Below are 17,156 nucleotides of genomic sequence, written 5' to 3'. Positions count from 1 at the left end.
GCACTTTAGTTGCTGGGTTGTACAGTGTAAGGGGCACTTCCAAAATATTGTGGTTCTACTAACGCAGGACAATGTGAATGATATGCAAAGGCAGTCTGCTCCTGTTAGGCAAGTAGTACATTACACCTTATTTCATACTATTATGCTGCACAGATGAGAAAAAAGATTGCTTAACATTTCTGCTCTTGTAAAACTGCATGAGACAAGTAATTTTCAAGCAATAGAAAATCACAAGTATCAGAGGCAAGGGTAATCTCTAAATGAAAAGAAGGTATGAAAAAGAAACTAAAGTAACTTAATACTGATTCAAGTGCTGCAGCCCTGAGAAAGACTTTGGAAATTTAACTATCCTATTTAGCCCTAAAAGCAAGTAGCTCAGATGACTGCATCTTTTAGCACAGGAAAATAAAATGTTTTGTTACATTTAATTATAGTTGTTTGAACTTAATGGATTCTTTAAGCACGCACGGTCTACAGGGAACCATTTCAGGAATTCTTCATTGCACCTTTAGCAAAATCATGGCAATAACTCCTTATTCTTAACTGCAATGGAAGATACAGTAATCAATAGAAGAGTTTAGCACTTACATTTGAGAAGAGCAATAAAGACCTGACTTAGTCTTCACATATTTATGCATGTAAATATGATAGGTTTTAAACAACGGTAACTCCATGAATGGATTTACAATTGCAGGCAGGAAATTTCACTGGCAGAATGGGATTTTGGAAGATACATTGTTCAACACATCATATTCTCCAACTTTTTAATCTCTTTCAGGCTTGACTTGAAGTCTGAATTTCTTGTTTCTCATTGTAGGAGTGATTTTTCTGTTTTCCTACTTGTTAATAACTGCGATCTTATAAAAAATGAAAAAGCTGTTGTTATTATATTTTAAAATATTTGGAACTGCACTTTCTGATTGGCATGATGATACTGTTTTATATTTAGCAGAGTTTAGCATTACAGGGACTAATAGGATTATTTAGTGCATCTTTCTAGAAATTTCCTTTATTCCACAGTTTCTGTTACATTACCCAGTTTGGCTTTCTAATACCAAGTGACAGAACTCATGTCATTCCTCTTTTGTGCAGCATAGTATACATCACTGACAGAAAGACAGTGCTGCATAACATAAATTTTCCCTTCTGAGTTTTGCCCTTCCACTTCTCTGTGCTGGACAGATTCTACCTTTCCTTTTTCGGTGTTTAAGCTCTTCAGTTATCTGTAGGCCATTATCATGTCTCCCTCTTTTCATCTCTTATCCAAGCTAAACATATGTTAGTTCTTTTAATCTTTCCTTATAACTCAGAATTCCTAGGCCAAAGAAAATTTTCTTGCTTTTCTGTAAATTTCCTCCAATTTTTTTATATTTATCTAGTGACATGATGCCAAGGAGAAAATTCTTTCATAGAGGTGTCATATTCACCACATTCAGTTATTATGAAGAGATCTAATAATTTCAAGCCAGGGCATATGATTATTCTACTAATGAAAATTTCTTTTTGCCTTCAGATAGTCAAATCACACCTAAAATCTGATTTGTATTCTTTCAGTCCCTCAGCCCTTTTGCCACTTCTGTGTTAACGTTTCTTTCGTCTTTCATTTAAATATATATATATATATTGGATTTACAAAAAATCATAACTGATCACCATACCCAACTGAATCCTGTAAGCTGTCATTTATGTTTCTAATTGTTTTAGGTTGCTGCTTATTATTTCTGATATGATAGGCGGTATTTAACTATCCCAAGCTAGTATGGACTCTGAATTTTGTTTACCTGAAGCTCAATATTTAAATAAACCTTAACGTGAATACAATTTAAACAAATAAAGGTTACATACGCAAATAGTGATCTGTCACATTACAGAAATGTGTTATTTCATCTCTTACCATTCTTTGCAACATTTTTCTTAAAAAAGATAATGTTTTAAGTCACTAGGTATCAGAGTAAGGAATGTACTTGACATCAGCAATGTGTGAGTTGAGAAAAGTTGAGATATTTTTATAAAGCACCTCTATAACCAGGTTATTTCTCTCTCAAACTAAAAAAAATCAATAGGAATTTTTGAGGAAATGTTTATTGAACATGAAGGCACAATGACTAGAAGCCATTAACCTTCAAATACCTAATTTTGGCTGTGTTGAGCTTATATTTGCGCTCCTTTTTTTAACTCGAGGGTACTTCTAGCAATGAGACCCTAAGCAATCTAATAAGAAGAAGACAAATCACTTAAGTCCATATGTTCTTAGTCAGTCTCAATTATCTCTGAGGCCCTTGGACAATCGATCTGATATTTTACATAATACAAAATGTAGTCTTCACTTAAAGGAGAAAAAATACCAGGTTATTTATCCTTTTAACGTCATCTTTATCTTTGCCTTATGGTTGTTGTTCCTATTTCTTCCCATAATTTTTCTCCCTGAAAGCAGAAAAAGTCTGTTTTTCTGTAAATCCTTTTATTTTTTTAATCATTTAAGGTTCATAGTGCAGAGTAGCTAATTTGCAAATATTACATTTCATACATATTGCTCATTTTCTCATTATTAACAGAACTACTTTCATAGTTCTCTCAAAGCAGTCAATCCGAAACCTCTCAAGTGGGTAACATTAAACCAATTTCAAACACCAAAATACATCAATTATTCAGCCTGGATCAAGAAATTTGCCTTTACTTCAGTTGACTGAGTTGACTGAAATTGAGACCTGCACCGCAACCACTGCCTCAAGCATCTTCAAGGTGATAGAAGCACTTTCTGAGGGCTGCAGGCACCTTCTCCTCCCTCCGCTGACCAGTCATAGGGGCTTTCCCTTTCCCCAGTGGCTGGGCAAGGATGAAGTTCTTGGGGAAGATCAGAAGGGACTGGTGACCCAAAAGAAGTGAAATTAAATACTAAAAGAACCCAACCATTCAAGAAACTACAGAAAGGAAGGACTTTTTTCCAATTTCATTCAGTTACAGGGAAAGGTATTAAGTAAATATTTGAAATTAGAAAAAAATATGCATGGAAAAGCATAGTTGAGAACTTACTTTCTCTTTGAAATTACACTTCTTTTTATCCCACTACATCAAGAATTTTCTCAAATCTTTAATTCTTCATTCAGTGCTTGGGTTTGACACGATTTAGTTGAAGTAATGAGATGCTTTCTAAACTTGGACTGACAGTCAAATCATTCAGAGTCTGCACAGAAAATTTATGATATTTGTTTTCTTTGATTCACCATCTGGGTCTCCTTAAGATACAATTTCACAATAGCAATTGAAATACAGACAAGAATGTTTATCCTGGTGTAGAACAGATGATGTGGGACAACTCTGTATAAAATATAAAAATTGAAGAAATGTCCCCCTCTATTTTTTTGCCCTTTTCTTTTAGGAGCCTGGTTGCAACTACTGGTCCCTATTTATGGTACAATAAAACAATAGTGAAAGCCAATAATTAAATGTTAAATGTGTTACTGCTCACTGAATTGTATTATTCCTTTCCATTTTCATGCCAATTCCTATTGAATAATGTGCTTTAATCCTTCAGATAATTTTCTGTATGCATGCTGTTGCAGCAGGAGCAAATTTGGTCTCAGTGCCTTTAGCATAACAGCGTCTCTAGGAACATGATCCATGCTTCCTTTCCCTGCTTGCCATATGAAGGGTGTCTTTGCTGTTACTGTCAGGAGTAATCTTGGGCAGATCAGAGCTCTTCTCACGCTTACCACGCTTACCATCACTGCACCCTACCTATTGTCGGTGTTTTAGCACTCTTTGAGGTCATTCCTTGCATTTTACTTCTTTGGTATTTGGTCTTGATCCTCCTAGCCCAGCTTTAAAGCAGTCTTCTCTTCTTCTAACTTGCTTCCCTCCAACGTGCTTCCTCTAACTTCTCTTCCTCTTAGCCTGCTCATTAAATTACATGATCATAATATCATGAAAAAGGTTTAAGAACTGCATATTCCATTTCAGATATTCAGAATTTAACCAAAGGCTCCATCTATTAATCTTTTAGTTCCAGTATCAAAAAGAAAATTTCTGGAGACAAATATTTTTTTCTCCAGATTCATAAGTACTTCTGTGTCTCACTGGCAGTGATACGGCAGAGTTACACAGGCCTGCTTGTGCTCTTCGTTTTTAGGAGGTATGGTTGTATATGGGCAAGGTATTGTGAGTCTGCCTATTTTTTTTACTCTTTGAGATCTTTCAGTTTAAAATTATGTCAAAGCTGCTTGTCTGAGACATGGATGGATGTAGCTGTTAGCTACATGAACATTTAAGCAAGGATAAATACACTGGGGTGCCTCTAGACTAGGAATGCACAAGAGAGCACTTAACCTTAACATGACTCAGCTTTCACCATATCAACATCATGCAAATTGTTCTGGTACCACTTGATTCCCAGTTAGTTTTACTTTCTCTACATTTATGACATCCTCTTCAGAAGAAGACCTGAGAGTGCTGGGAACATCTGGTGAAATCCCCATTATGGGCCAATGCATAGGCACACAGATGCATACTCTGCTTTCTGCTTAAGCATTATAAAAAAAAAACAAAACAGAGAGAAACTAAGACTGTAATATGGTGTACATTGTTAACGTGCTATTATATGATTCCTCTGTTGCATTGTTGCATTGCGTCACCACTGCTGTGTCTATTAAAACAACAAAAGACTTTGACAAAGCTTATAGACTTTTAATGAGGATGCACCCCTACTGTTGCCATGAAAGTGATGTCTGTGCTAGTCAGGGGAAGTCTCTCCCCCTGCTTTTTAAGGCAAAAAAAAATACAAGTCAAGTCCTAAGCTTCACAGCCTCCTTAGCATCCTGCTACATCCCATTCCTTCTGAGCATGTTGTCCGTGTTGTCATGCATATTTCTATAGAAGCAGCAGGACAGCTGTCCAGTTCTTTTATTCATGGTACAACAGTCTGAAGCAAGTACAGTTGTCTGCTCAATGGCTCAGAGTTCCTGTTATCCTCACAAGGATGACCTGCTGTCACTCAACGTATTCAATAGCACTTCATCAAGCACTCTACCATCTTTTGTGCTGCAGTTAGAGTCAAAACAGTCTTCCTTACTGTCCTCCACTCTTCAAAAGCGTATGAACCCTCCTTCAGGGGAGTGCTCTCACCACATGAGGGACACACAGTTTCACCATTTAGCCAAGGTGAATGCCCATAATTCTTGGAGCTCCTAAGAAGGCAGTCTGTGTTTTCGAATGTTCTGGATGAGCCCTACAGGCTTGAACTTTATCATTTTTAAACCAAATATTTCCATTCTGTCTCTTCCACCATACCTGTTCAAATGCAGGTATTCTTGAGAAAACTCAGACAACATTAGCAAAGGTATATCATTCCATACTCTCCCTGCCTTCAATAGCATAATCTGGAATACAGTTCTCTGCTAGGAAGAATATTCAGGGAGACATATAATTCAAAGTTTCTTCCCTGTCAGTGAATATGAACTATATGTTTGGTACTCAGACCTGCTAGGCTGGCTTGTTGAGGGGCTTCGGAAAAATAGTATTGCTGAAAAATAATACTGCTGTGTCAACAAATAAGTTCTCCCTAACTTTTCAAGGAGGAAAATGCCTCTTGAGATTAGTGCAGTCATCAATGATCTATCTGGCAGGCACTCTGAGCAGTCAAAAAAACCAACCTCAGTTCTTCAAACTGCTAGACCATGACTGGAAGATCTAGACAGCTGTCCTAATACCAGTATTTTAACACTGTTCCTCTTCGTATCACTCTCTAACAAGAAATGTCAGGATTTATGTCCCAGATACCTGGATTAATCTCTGGAAAGTGAATGATTTTTCTGGTTGGAGACCTTTTTCCTATTTCTTCTGTTCTTTAAAGCATTTTCTTTCCATGTTGAGGACAGAGTTCAGGCAATACCATTGGCCTTCGAAACATATTAATTGTTGCTGTTCTATTTACAAAAAAATCTCACACTGAGCATCAGAGTGTAAAGAATGCTTTTGGGCTACAGAAGGAAACAACATTTCCTTTAGAGCCTTTGCCAAAAGTGACCTTCCCCTGGGATGTCCCAAAAAATTCCCATTTGAAGACCAGCCAGATGGTGCCCCATTCACTCTTTTATTAAGCTTTATAGACTTACTGAGGTATCTGGGAACAATGCTATTTCCAGAAGAGATGTCTGTGAGAAGATTTTCTACTAGATATGTTTTCATGTGTACTATGCATGGAGAACCAATGAAAGGAGGAAGAAGGGATGCTTGTTTGCAACTTTTCCTGTAAATGTATATATTTTAGGCAATCCATCCCTAATACTTCCTCCTACATCTTTTCCTTCTGTAGGTTCTTAGACTGAGAGAAACTGAAATAACTGGCTCTTACACCCCTAATTTAAGCATATGTGCAGCACATGGAGAGAGAAGGAAAGGATGTCTTTAAAGATAATGCCAAAGTTAAAATAAATAAATAAATATACTAACAATGCTAACTGTAATGACATAATAGTTTCCACAGTGTTAACACAGGTGAAGGCAATGGATTTGGAAGAATTGCTACAGTTCTGTTTTTATCAAACTGTTCAATTGTTACAGATCCCATTTCCATGGAAGCCATGAGGAATTCTGCTCTTAGTATCAGCATTGGTAGTGCTAGTCTTGCAGGGCTTATTGTGGACTTGGGTTCTGCTGCTGTTTATTAGGAATAGGCATACTTGGCCTGTGCATGAAGATAATCACCTGTGTGAATGCTTGCAGATAGACTATCAGATTATGATCCTGCAAATATTCATGCTTTAACTCCACTTCAAACACAACAGTGTTCATACTTAATATGTTTTCTGTAGTTTCAAAGCCTCCTGGTGAAAGAGGCCATCATCTACACTGTGCTTTGAATTAAGGCCTGTACTTTCTTCATGGGTTCATACTATGATGTGCAGGTTACTTAGACAAAGTTAATCTTTCTAAGGGGAAATAAAAACAAAGTTACTTTCTCACACTTTGAATTCACTTATCTGTGTGTTGCTGCATATTTCATTTTGGAAGAAATTGTGATCTATTAAACATGCAAAGCCTGAAAGAGTAATTTTGCTGCTCCTGAGAGAGTATCTTAGGGTAATGATATTCCTAATAAATGGCTAATATATTTTTCATAATTTTTATGTCAACCAAATCTTGAACAATGAGTTTGAAATTACAAATGTGGGTAGACAATATTATCATATTCAAGAAAATGTGCCTGCTCAACTGTGCAAAAGGATACATGCTGCCTTTAGCAAACCATTTCTGAAGCTTTTCAGTTAAAGCGGTGAAATGGTAATGATCCCTGTCAATTGATGAAATAACTTATTTCATCTACAGATAGGATTTTTTTGGTGATTTTGATTAAAATAATGTCTCCAAACAAGCATGCTACCTTTTCTTTTACTTTTTTACTGTTCAATTCTTTCTGAGCTATTGATATTCTGGACTTCCAATCAGAGATATTTTCTTTGGGAATAGGACATATACCCCTTTCTACCATTTCTTGCTTCTACAGCAGTAAACGAATACAGTGTTTATCATTACATTCTCTATGCATTAATTACGTAAATTACTCCCATCAGAGAACGAAATGTCAGCTTTTTTTCTTATTCTCACTGGTTTACATGCAATGAGGTGTCATAGGAATGGTTATCTAGGTTTTATGATCTAATGTACTTGTTGTCGAGTGCCATTTTGCTCTTATTGCCTACTGCTCACAAACAGCTTTCTTAATTTCATCCTGCCTAGTTTTTGAGAAATACCATCAAGGTATGAAGAGACTAACAATAAGAAGGAAATTAGCTAGTGGAAACTGCATCAGAAAAATTATTATTCTGTTATGACTAAAAGCAGTAGCATCAAATGTGAAAATAGACTTTCAAATTAATTAGCATTTTAAGGGAAATGGGTTTGGGATAGTTATCAGACTGTTTTTAGACAGTTATGTTTACAAGCGCATCTCTGCTTTTTATTAATGCCTTACTAGAGAAAAATGACAAATGAGTACATATTTTTCAGTTTTAAACCTGTTCTTTGTTCATACTTGACAAATAAAGGCTTCAGAAAGAAAAACACACCCAAAGGTATTGCCCTCACAGGTCCAGTGAAAGGTGCCTATTCTTCCCAAAGGCAAAGAGCTTTTTTTTGATCCTATATATGTGGGAATAAGCATAATCTTCTTCATCTCTCATGCTGTGACCCTGCTAATACCATTTAGATGAGGGACCTTTGAGTAGACTGTGCCAACAGCCTGCATACATCTGCTAGGACACCTCTTTGCAAGCCAGTGAGGTTGTGTCCAGCCTAGTGCAGCTACAGATGGATGTAAAGAGACCAGATCTGATATACTCTTCATTGCTGTTCATAACTCAAGCACTATTTCTCATACCTTTTCTTCTTTTCCCTCTAAGCTATCTAGTGCTTTCTAAAGTGGCTGGTGTAAGTGATCAGGGTCACAGATGCAGATCAACTATTCGGGACCTCAAAGTTTTCAAATCATCTGAACACCAGAAGTACTAAATCTTTCATTATATCCCATTTCCCCTTGAGCATTCCAACTCTGGAAAAAACAAATAAACAAATCATTCTTTATTGTCTTTTTCCTGCAAGGATGGTAATAACTGCAAAGAGAAAAATAACAAAACTTGAGAAGGCTACACTGTTGTTGTGACAAATGAGTAATCTTTGCTCATTTGCATATACTTACTTTAATATTTTTCACATACAGATACTTCATCGATTGGAAGAATGATGTGGACAGCTACTTTACAATAGATGCTACTGAAGGAACCATTGCTACCAATGAATTACTGGACAGAGAAAACACAGCACAGTATAATTTCTCTATAATTGCAAGTAAAGTTAGTAAGTATGACACAAACTGAATTGATATGCTAATGTGGTATTTTTTTTTTCAGAATGTAGTGCTCAGGCATAGATATAATGTGAAGAGTGCATGTATTTCCGGGAGTTTATTTAAGAAGATTCAATAAATATCATTTTGCCAGACTCCTTGTGAGGCTAAGTGTCTTGTATAGTGAGGTTTTTCTAGTAGACCTCATGTAGGCGCAGTTGCCTCAGAAGCTGAAAACCATTTTGTCAGCATGAAGCTCATGAGGAGCTGTATGGAGGCCTATGGAGGATTTCTGATTTTGTAATTCACTCCATTTGAAATTAGGTTATTCAAGAAACAAGTCTGTCAATGTGCTTTTTGAAGGCAGAAAAATTCTGAGTTATTTGATTCTCAAATAAAAAGTACACTAAAATTGAGTCAAGATTTAATGCCCTAAATTAATTCATCTGTGTGCTGCATCTCTGTTCGTCTGTTCATCACTCTGCTCAAAATATTATGCCTAACTCCTTCTTTTCTTTTCTTATGTGATTTGTGGTGGAATATTTTCATTTCTTATTTTTGTGTCTTCTACATAGCCCTTTTCTTTATATATAAGAAGTCCCTTCTTTCACTATATTATTTAGCTCCAACTTGCCTCATTGCCATCCTTCTGTGTAGTATTCCTCGTTCATGATCCTGTCAAACTGAAATCCTCATAGATATTTTCCACCCTTTGACTGCAAGTCTTTTGGTGACTTGGTGGTTGTGTAAAGGCCACAGAAGTCTTTCTGTTGACATCAACAGGCTGTAGAAGAGGATCCAGCTGTATTTCTTACTCATTGTCTGTTGTTTATGTGTCCAAAAATGCAAGTTTCTATAGCAAAGAACACGTTTTCCTCAATGCATTACTTGGCTGAGTCTTCAAAAAGTAATACATGTTACTAACAGTAAGAGGGAGATTTTGAGAAAAGAGAAGGTATATATTATTTCAGATAAAAAAATAAATTCTCAGTTGTAGTTATCTCAAAAAGAACCATGGGGTCACTCCCTGGAACCCAAAAATACAATGACAACACCAACCAAATGAACCATTTGAATTTTGTCCATGGCTTGGAAAAGACATACACTAACAGAGAAGACTAAACTGTCACAAGTGATTGAGTTCATGGAGATATGTGTGCATGTGTATATTCACAGAAAGTCCAGCAGAACTGTAATTTGTTTCCAGAGAAACTGAAAGGTAGGTAGGTGCAGAAGGAAGATTTCATAATGGTCTATGTTTCAGTAAAGCTTAAGTATTTAGATTTAGTGATAGACAAAGGACATTTGAGATTTGTACATTTTTTTTCCTGCAGTAGGGCATCAGTTTTAGTAAACTTGATTTAAATCTGTTTATTATTTCCAAAAGCAATTAAAGCTATCTAAAACCTTGAAGTTTATTTGTCTATGTACCTTCCTGGTACATAAATAACTGTATGATATTTAAGTAGAGCTGTAACGAGTAGTAAATATTATGAAATTCTGAATTTTAACAATTGCCCAGCTAAGAATCTACACCTAAAACATATTTGTGATTCATTGCAGCATACCTCAAAAAATTTATACATTGGCCACTATCTATAGCACTAAAAACAATTGCTATTCCTATACTATAGCAGTAATTGGCAAAATTTTGGAGGATTCGAGGTATGGTAACTGTCAAAACTTTACATGCAGATGTCTGACTAAGAGCACAGAAATAAAGGCTGAGGTCTGAGGCATGAAACACTGTACACAAGCCAAAAAGGTTAGAGAGAAGAAAACACTTGAAGAAAAAGTGTGAGGGGAAATTACTATATTTGAAGAATTTTTACTATTAAAAAAATTGCCACTTGTTCAGTGCTGACATAGAAACACTAAAGTTGTCATCTCTTATTATGAAGAAAGTGCACTGAGCAGTGCCTTAACATATACATGACTGCATAAGGAAGGTGGCCCAGTATTGAACTTAGTTGCATCAGCTTTCCTCAGGGACACTATTGTAACTGAAGTATTTTCACTTCTTTAGGACCTTATCTCTGTATGATATCTGTAACATATCCTTATATAATAAGGATAAATAACTGGATTTGAAACTAGTAGTATTCATATTAAATTATGTTTGTTTAAAAACTTATTGTTAAAATATGCATTTTGTATTCTCATTGTGAGAGAATAGCAACAACAACCCTTCCCATACCTTTTAGACACATCCTACTGGTCATTCTTTAAATTATCTTTTCTTGGACTGACCAATTATAAACTAAGCCCACCAGCTTTATCCCAATCAAGTCAGAGAGAAAAATAAATTAAATTGGCTTTGCCATCCTTCCCGTATGTATGGGAAATGATGCCAAGGTCATCAGCAGGCTTGCGTGAACTCCCTGTGTGTAAGTTGCAGATGATGCTTATGTTACATTTTTGTCTCACAGCCACCAAAATCTTGAAGTAATATGAATTTTGGGCAAACAATGGCATAAATGGCCCACAATTTAGATAGTTAAATATAGGAGCAAGCAATTGATAAATGTAAATGTAGATATAGATGTAGTTGATAAATGTGACTATTATTAGCATGAAAATACCAGAAGGTATAATTTTTAAAGGAGAATATTTCAAAATGAGGCCAAAGAGTTATCTTGTGTTTATTAGTTACCTTTTCCTGACATTGCCTGTTACTGAAGGATGGGCGGGGGGAGAGTCTTGTTCAAAACCTGATTGCAGGAGAATTTGTAAATGGTTTCATGTCCAGTGTCCTCATTCTGCACTTCTTTAACATATACAGATATGTACAATGAGATTATTCTTCCCTAAACTCCAGATCCTGCACCTTCATCCCTTCCTATATCAGACCTGGTGCAGGTTGGCAACTTGAAGAGGGACAGAACTTGGTTCCTTAGTAAATGATTAATTATGAAATCTGCTTGTTCCGGGCTTGCTTGTGTTAACTTGTACACTCACTGCCAGTACTCAGCAGTAACACTGCATATTTTACACAAGGACAGCAGTTACTGGTTCCACATAGGGAATTGGGATAAGGAAAAGGAAAGTTATTCCACTCAAGTTACACAATGACCAAATCTAGCCATGTATCATTATACTGTGATCTTTATTTCTAACCCTGAAAAAATTCCAAACATCAGATCTAAACACCTTCTAGGAATCTGTCTCCAAATAATAGCACAACTGACACTTGGGAACATCTCAGAGGTGTACCCAGCATGGAGTGATGGAGACTCTACTATCACATTTAACACAAGACACCATAACTTTATTCTTGCCCCTGTTAAAAAACCTGTCCCAAAGTAGTGATGTTTTTAAGCAGGAGGTGGATGATTGTTCTGCAGACATGATGCTGATGAAACAGACATGAAAGTAATTGAATGCAGAAGATCCCTTACCCATTCATAGAAATTAAATTTTGCTTTTAAATAGAACAAAATGCATGAGCAGGGAGAGGATGTTTCAGATGCATATTGTTTTCCTCCATTTCACTTCCTAATTTCATTGTGCTTCTTTTCATTTCCTGACTATATTTCATTGTAGTTCATTTGCATTTTTTCCTTTTTAGAGTGAATCAACTTCTTAGCACCTTCCATGGTTGCTGTTTCCGAATATTTTTGATCCCACAGGATCTATCCAAAATAATAAATTAAACATGGTTTGCATTTATTTCAAGCACAAAGGCCAGCTCTCACCAAGTAGTTTATTTCTCTGTCTTCTTACCTTCCAAACAGGGTGTCCACATGTAGATCAATCCTTTAGGAGTAGTCCCTTACAACTCCCAGTATGTGCATTTGAATTGTCTACAAGACTACTAGTTGTCCTATGCCAAAACTGTGCAAAGGGCTGCTGTAAGAGCATAATGGCATAAAAAATCACAGTCCAATGATCAGAGAGTTCCCCCTTGTGCTGACTAATTATCTAGTATGGAATTTTTTTTTCCATTTTACAGAAGAGGAAATAGATAAAATGCATAAGATCTTATTTCTGCTTTCCTGCCCTAAAAGCATGAGTTAAGGGTAAAAATAAAGTAACCATAGTCCTTCCTGTTCAAACTGTCTTCCCAACTCATCTAAGTTTAGGCTCAAATTTTGAGAATGTTAAAGAAACCTCAGCTTAAATCTCAAAATGCAGTTAATCTTCTCCTGCATACCATAATCAGGATTAAGGAATCACCAGGTCTCCTCCATAGTCAGTATCTATTTTCTCAGATATCTTGGATTTTTACAAGTTCATTATTCAAAGAATTTTACAAATTTTCTACTGCTGTAATATCCTTGAACAATAAAGATGTTGACAAATGATGGTACTCAAGTGAAAAAAGGAAGCAGGTTGGTCACTGTTTCACAGACAGGAAAACTGAGGAAAGATGAAGTTAATTAATTAATTAAGTTGATGAAGTAAAGTTAATGAAGTTAATTAATTTTCCTGTATCTTAAAGGCAAAATTGAAGCATAAAACCAGTTTCTTAATTCCTAAAGTAATGATTCAACCAATTTGTCTTCTCATCTGTGTAATCTGGGTTTAAAAGGCATAAAGACAATGTTTTTAGTGACTCACTCACTGATATCACCAGGTACATCACTATCATGTTCACAAGGTGCAACAAGACTTGATTTTGAGAAAAACAAAAAAAAAACAAACAGAGAAAATGGAGGTTAAATCTGCAAAGTGTATTTTAAAATGCAATTCTTCATGCTTGTTCACATAAAATATTACAGGTCTTTTTAATTATATAAGAATTCAAAGCTGTACACAACATTCTTGCAGTCTTCCTTTATATACATGACTATTTAAACCAGTATGAGTGCAAACCATAAAGAAAACCAGATAAATAAATGGAAAACCTGAAATAAGTTCATCTTAGTAATTCTGTTTACTTTCATATTTGACTTTTGTTGACCATTTATGCAAGGTAAAATTCTACTTTGCTAAAATACTTAGCAAGAAAATATTTTGGCCTCTAATATATCTTTCAAAGAATCACAGACAACAAATCACAGACCATCAGAGAAATGAGAAACAACTGTAAAAATTATAATCGTGTATTTCCAAAGCATTCTTACTATCGCAATTTTGAGTGAGGGAGAAATGTCAAATCCTTCTGTTAATTTTAAAAATATTAGTCACATAGTATCTAAGCTGTTTCAAAAAACAGAAAAAAAAGTAATTTATATAAGTTATTTCACAAAACTATGGCCTAAAAGGCCTCTTATAGAAACTAACCTGTCTAATAGAAATTATCAAAATCAGCTAATTTTTCCACGTACATGATACATACATTTTGAATACGTTCATTGTTTTATTTGAAAGGCATTGTCAACATATTCCCAGAAGGACATGAACTAACATTTATACCTGTGCTTTTGTGACAACACATTTATCTCTAATGTGTTTAAAGAAGGTCTCCTGAAGCCCTGTTGCTCAGTGTTGTACCTTAAAACAAACACATAAAAACTAAAGAAAAACCTGAATTACTCCATGTGAGTTGATCTGTCATTTGCAATGAGTACTGCTAGAAGGGAAGTTTTAAGTTAGATTTTTTTCTGCCAAGAACTGTGTGAAATTGACCTGTTCAGGGATTTTCTGATCTCTCTATAGAGGTCCTACTGTCTACTGAATAAAATAAATTCTTAGTACTTTTTTATTTCCTATTATGCAAAGGAACCAATTCAACTGTGAGCAAGCAATCTAGATTTCTTCCAGGTCTTCAGGCATCTAAAGAATCAGTGCCTAATTCCCAGCTGCTGGAACAAACTCTGCTTCCATTTGTAGTGCACAATGCCTTTTCTCCACAGAGACATTTTCCAAGTACAGTTGATGTGATTTGGAAATTAATGAGGATTCAAAGATATGTTATTAGATACGTTCACCATTAAATATATATGTTCATAGGAAGGAACTACAAGTATTGTGTGATCTGGGTAGTGGTTTTTTGTTGTCTTCTAGATTTCAAACTGTGTTTATAGCATGGTCAGCTTATCTGCTACTTGTATAGGTAAAGCGAAGTTCTTCTTGCAACTAGTCCCACATAACTAGGAAATCATTGGGAGTACCCTTTGGTTTTGACAGATGTCTCTTGAAAACACTGCATTTAGTAGTTTCTAAAAATAAGAAAGAAATGAAAAGTTCCTACAGTGTCAACATGAAGAGACTTTGCCCCTTGCCATGCTAGTTATAAAAAAAAGAAATACAAAGATTTATACAAGCTGCAAAGCAAGCACCTAATGCAAATAATTTGAAGGGTCCATTGAGGGTCATGAAGATGATTAGAGAACTGGAGCACATCTCCTATGAAGATGTGCTGAGGGAGTTGGGTTTGTACAGCCTGGAGAAGAGAAGGCTCTGGGGTGACCTAACTGCGGCCTTCCAGTACCTGAAGGGAGCCTACAAGAAAGCCTGAGACGAACAATTCACAAGGGCATGTAGTGATAGGACAAGTGACAGGACAAGTGGTAATGGCTTCAAACTGGAAGAAGGTAGACTTAGATCAGAGATAAGGAAGAAATTCCTTACTGCGAGGGCAGTGAGTCACTGGAACAGTTGCCCAGAGAAGTTGTGGATGCCCCATCCCTGGCTGGGCCAGGCTGGATGGGGCTTTGAGCAACCTGTTCTAGTGGAACGTGTCCCTGCATGTGGCATGAGGGTCAGAACTAGATGATCTTTAAAGTTCCTTCTCACCCAAGCCCTTCTCTCATTCTATGATTTATGCCAGAATGTTCAAGAAAACTCCTTTTGTACTTAAACATGGACCCATGCTGTCATTCCTACACTACTCTGATTCATAGCATAGATTTCTTGAACAGTTATCTGTCTGTCACTCTTCTTAAATGCAAAAGAATAAAAGAATTATCCTTTTGACTTACCAGCTAAGCTATACTGTTTTTCATGTATTTGCTATCTTGCAAGAGATTTCAGCATAAAGTAAAAGAGAATATTGTCTGCTTTGTAATGAATTTGTGTCTCCTTTCTATTAGACATTGCATTTGCAACTAAACTTGTTTATAAAATGCGTTTAGTAACTGATGAAGATATCTGCATTGGAAGGACAATGGAAAGAAACATAATGTATACTGTTGTTCAGCATTTCTTTTTCACAAAAGCCTGGTACAAAATTATATATTTGCTCTTGTTTTCTTCTTAGTACAAATCAGAAAAAAATAGAAGTCAAGGACTTTTGGGAGTCACGGTACTGGGATCAAAAGTTTATGACAGCATATGTGGACTGGTGATGACAACAAACATAATTATTTTCTCCTAAAAATTGTTTATAGGTAACCCACTATTAGCCAGCAAAGTCAACGTTATAATAAATGTCCTGGATGTCAATGAGTTTCCTCCTGAAATTTCAGTTCCATATGAGACATCTGTATGTGAAAATGCCAAGCCAGGACAGGTATTTCAAATTTGTAATGCTTGCTATTTTGCTTTTTCTTTCCTTTTTCTTTATAGCAATAGAAATTTCTAGGTTAGAAAATGACATTGTGATTGGAATTCTTTTACAAATAAAATGTATGTGTCGGAAATACCTATTTGTTGACATTTATGGTCTATTTGCAATCTATTTTTATTTTCCCTAATTATATAGACCCAAGCCACTCCTTAATATGCATATAATAGCTATGAGAGAAGAAATAGTTGTGAGAGGACAGAGAATCTCTTCCTTAAACACACTTAAGTATAAGGGGAAAACTGCAGTGAATAAATGGAGAAAGACGGATTATACACATTTTTGTGTCCTATTCTGAGAATAAGAATCCATAACCCTAGAGGCAATCCTACTGAAAAGTTGTTCTAATAAGCAGTTTCTAGTATATACACAGTATGTAAAACCTATTTCAAGTTCAGCACAGGACCTTATATCATGAGTGATGCCAGAATTATTAAAGCTGGCCCCAGAGGCTCTTGGTATGTGCTCCATCTGCACAAAATTTGTGCAATTAAACACAGTGCTTCAAAGCACCAAGGCTGACCAACTTACATACTAACAGCTAACACTGTTTCCAAGAGAAGACTTGTAACTTTGACTGTTCAGCTTTGAGAATTACTGCCAGCCATGGAAGGAACACATTCAGCCTGACGTATAATCTGACTTCTCTTTATACATACATAGTATGTAATCAACCTATGTGATTTTTATTGTCTTTTTTACAGATATATCACTGACTTGATATGATAACCCTATATAATTTCCTTTTCCATGTGCTTCAACTATGATACAACCTAGTTTAATCCCTAATTTATCAGATACTCTGGGTTTCTTTTTTAGGCACTAATAATAGAAAGGGAAACCTGATACAGGATGTCTGCGACAAGC

At 35.8% G+C, this 17,156-nt stretch overlaps 1 protein-coding gene across 1 annotated transcript in view; it reads left to right on the top strand.

Moving 5' to 3' along the window:
- Positions 1–17,156, top strand: part of CDH12 (cadherin 12) — a 211,948-nt gene that overhangs the window by 184,241 nt on the left and 10,551 nt on the right. The window contains exons 8-9 of the mRNA XM_008921079.3: positions 8,714–8,850; positions 16,114–16,235. Of these exons, the coding sequence (XP_008919327.1) occupies positions 8,714–8,850; positions 16,114–16,235 (259 nt within the window). The remainder of the gene's footprint in view (positions 1–8,713; positions 8,851–16,113; positions 16,236–17,156) is intronic.

This window comes from Manacus vitellinus, unplaced genomic scaffold (genome assembly GCF_001715985.3).
Source record: "Manacus vitellinus isolate BGI_N305 unplaced genomic scaffold, ASM171598v3 scaffold_33_pilon, whole genome shotgun sequence".
NCBI lineage: Eukaryota > Metazoa > Chordata > Aves > Passeriformes > Pipridae > Manacus > Manacus vitellinus.
The sequence above is the reverse complement of the archived record's forward strand: the minus strand, read 5'-3'. Positions and strand labels throughout refer to the sequence as shown.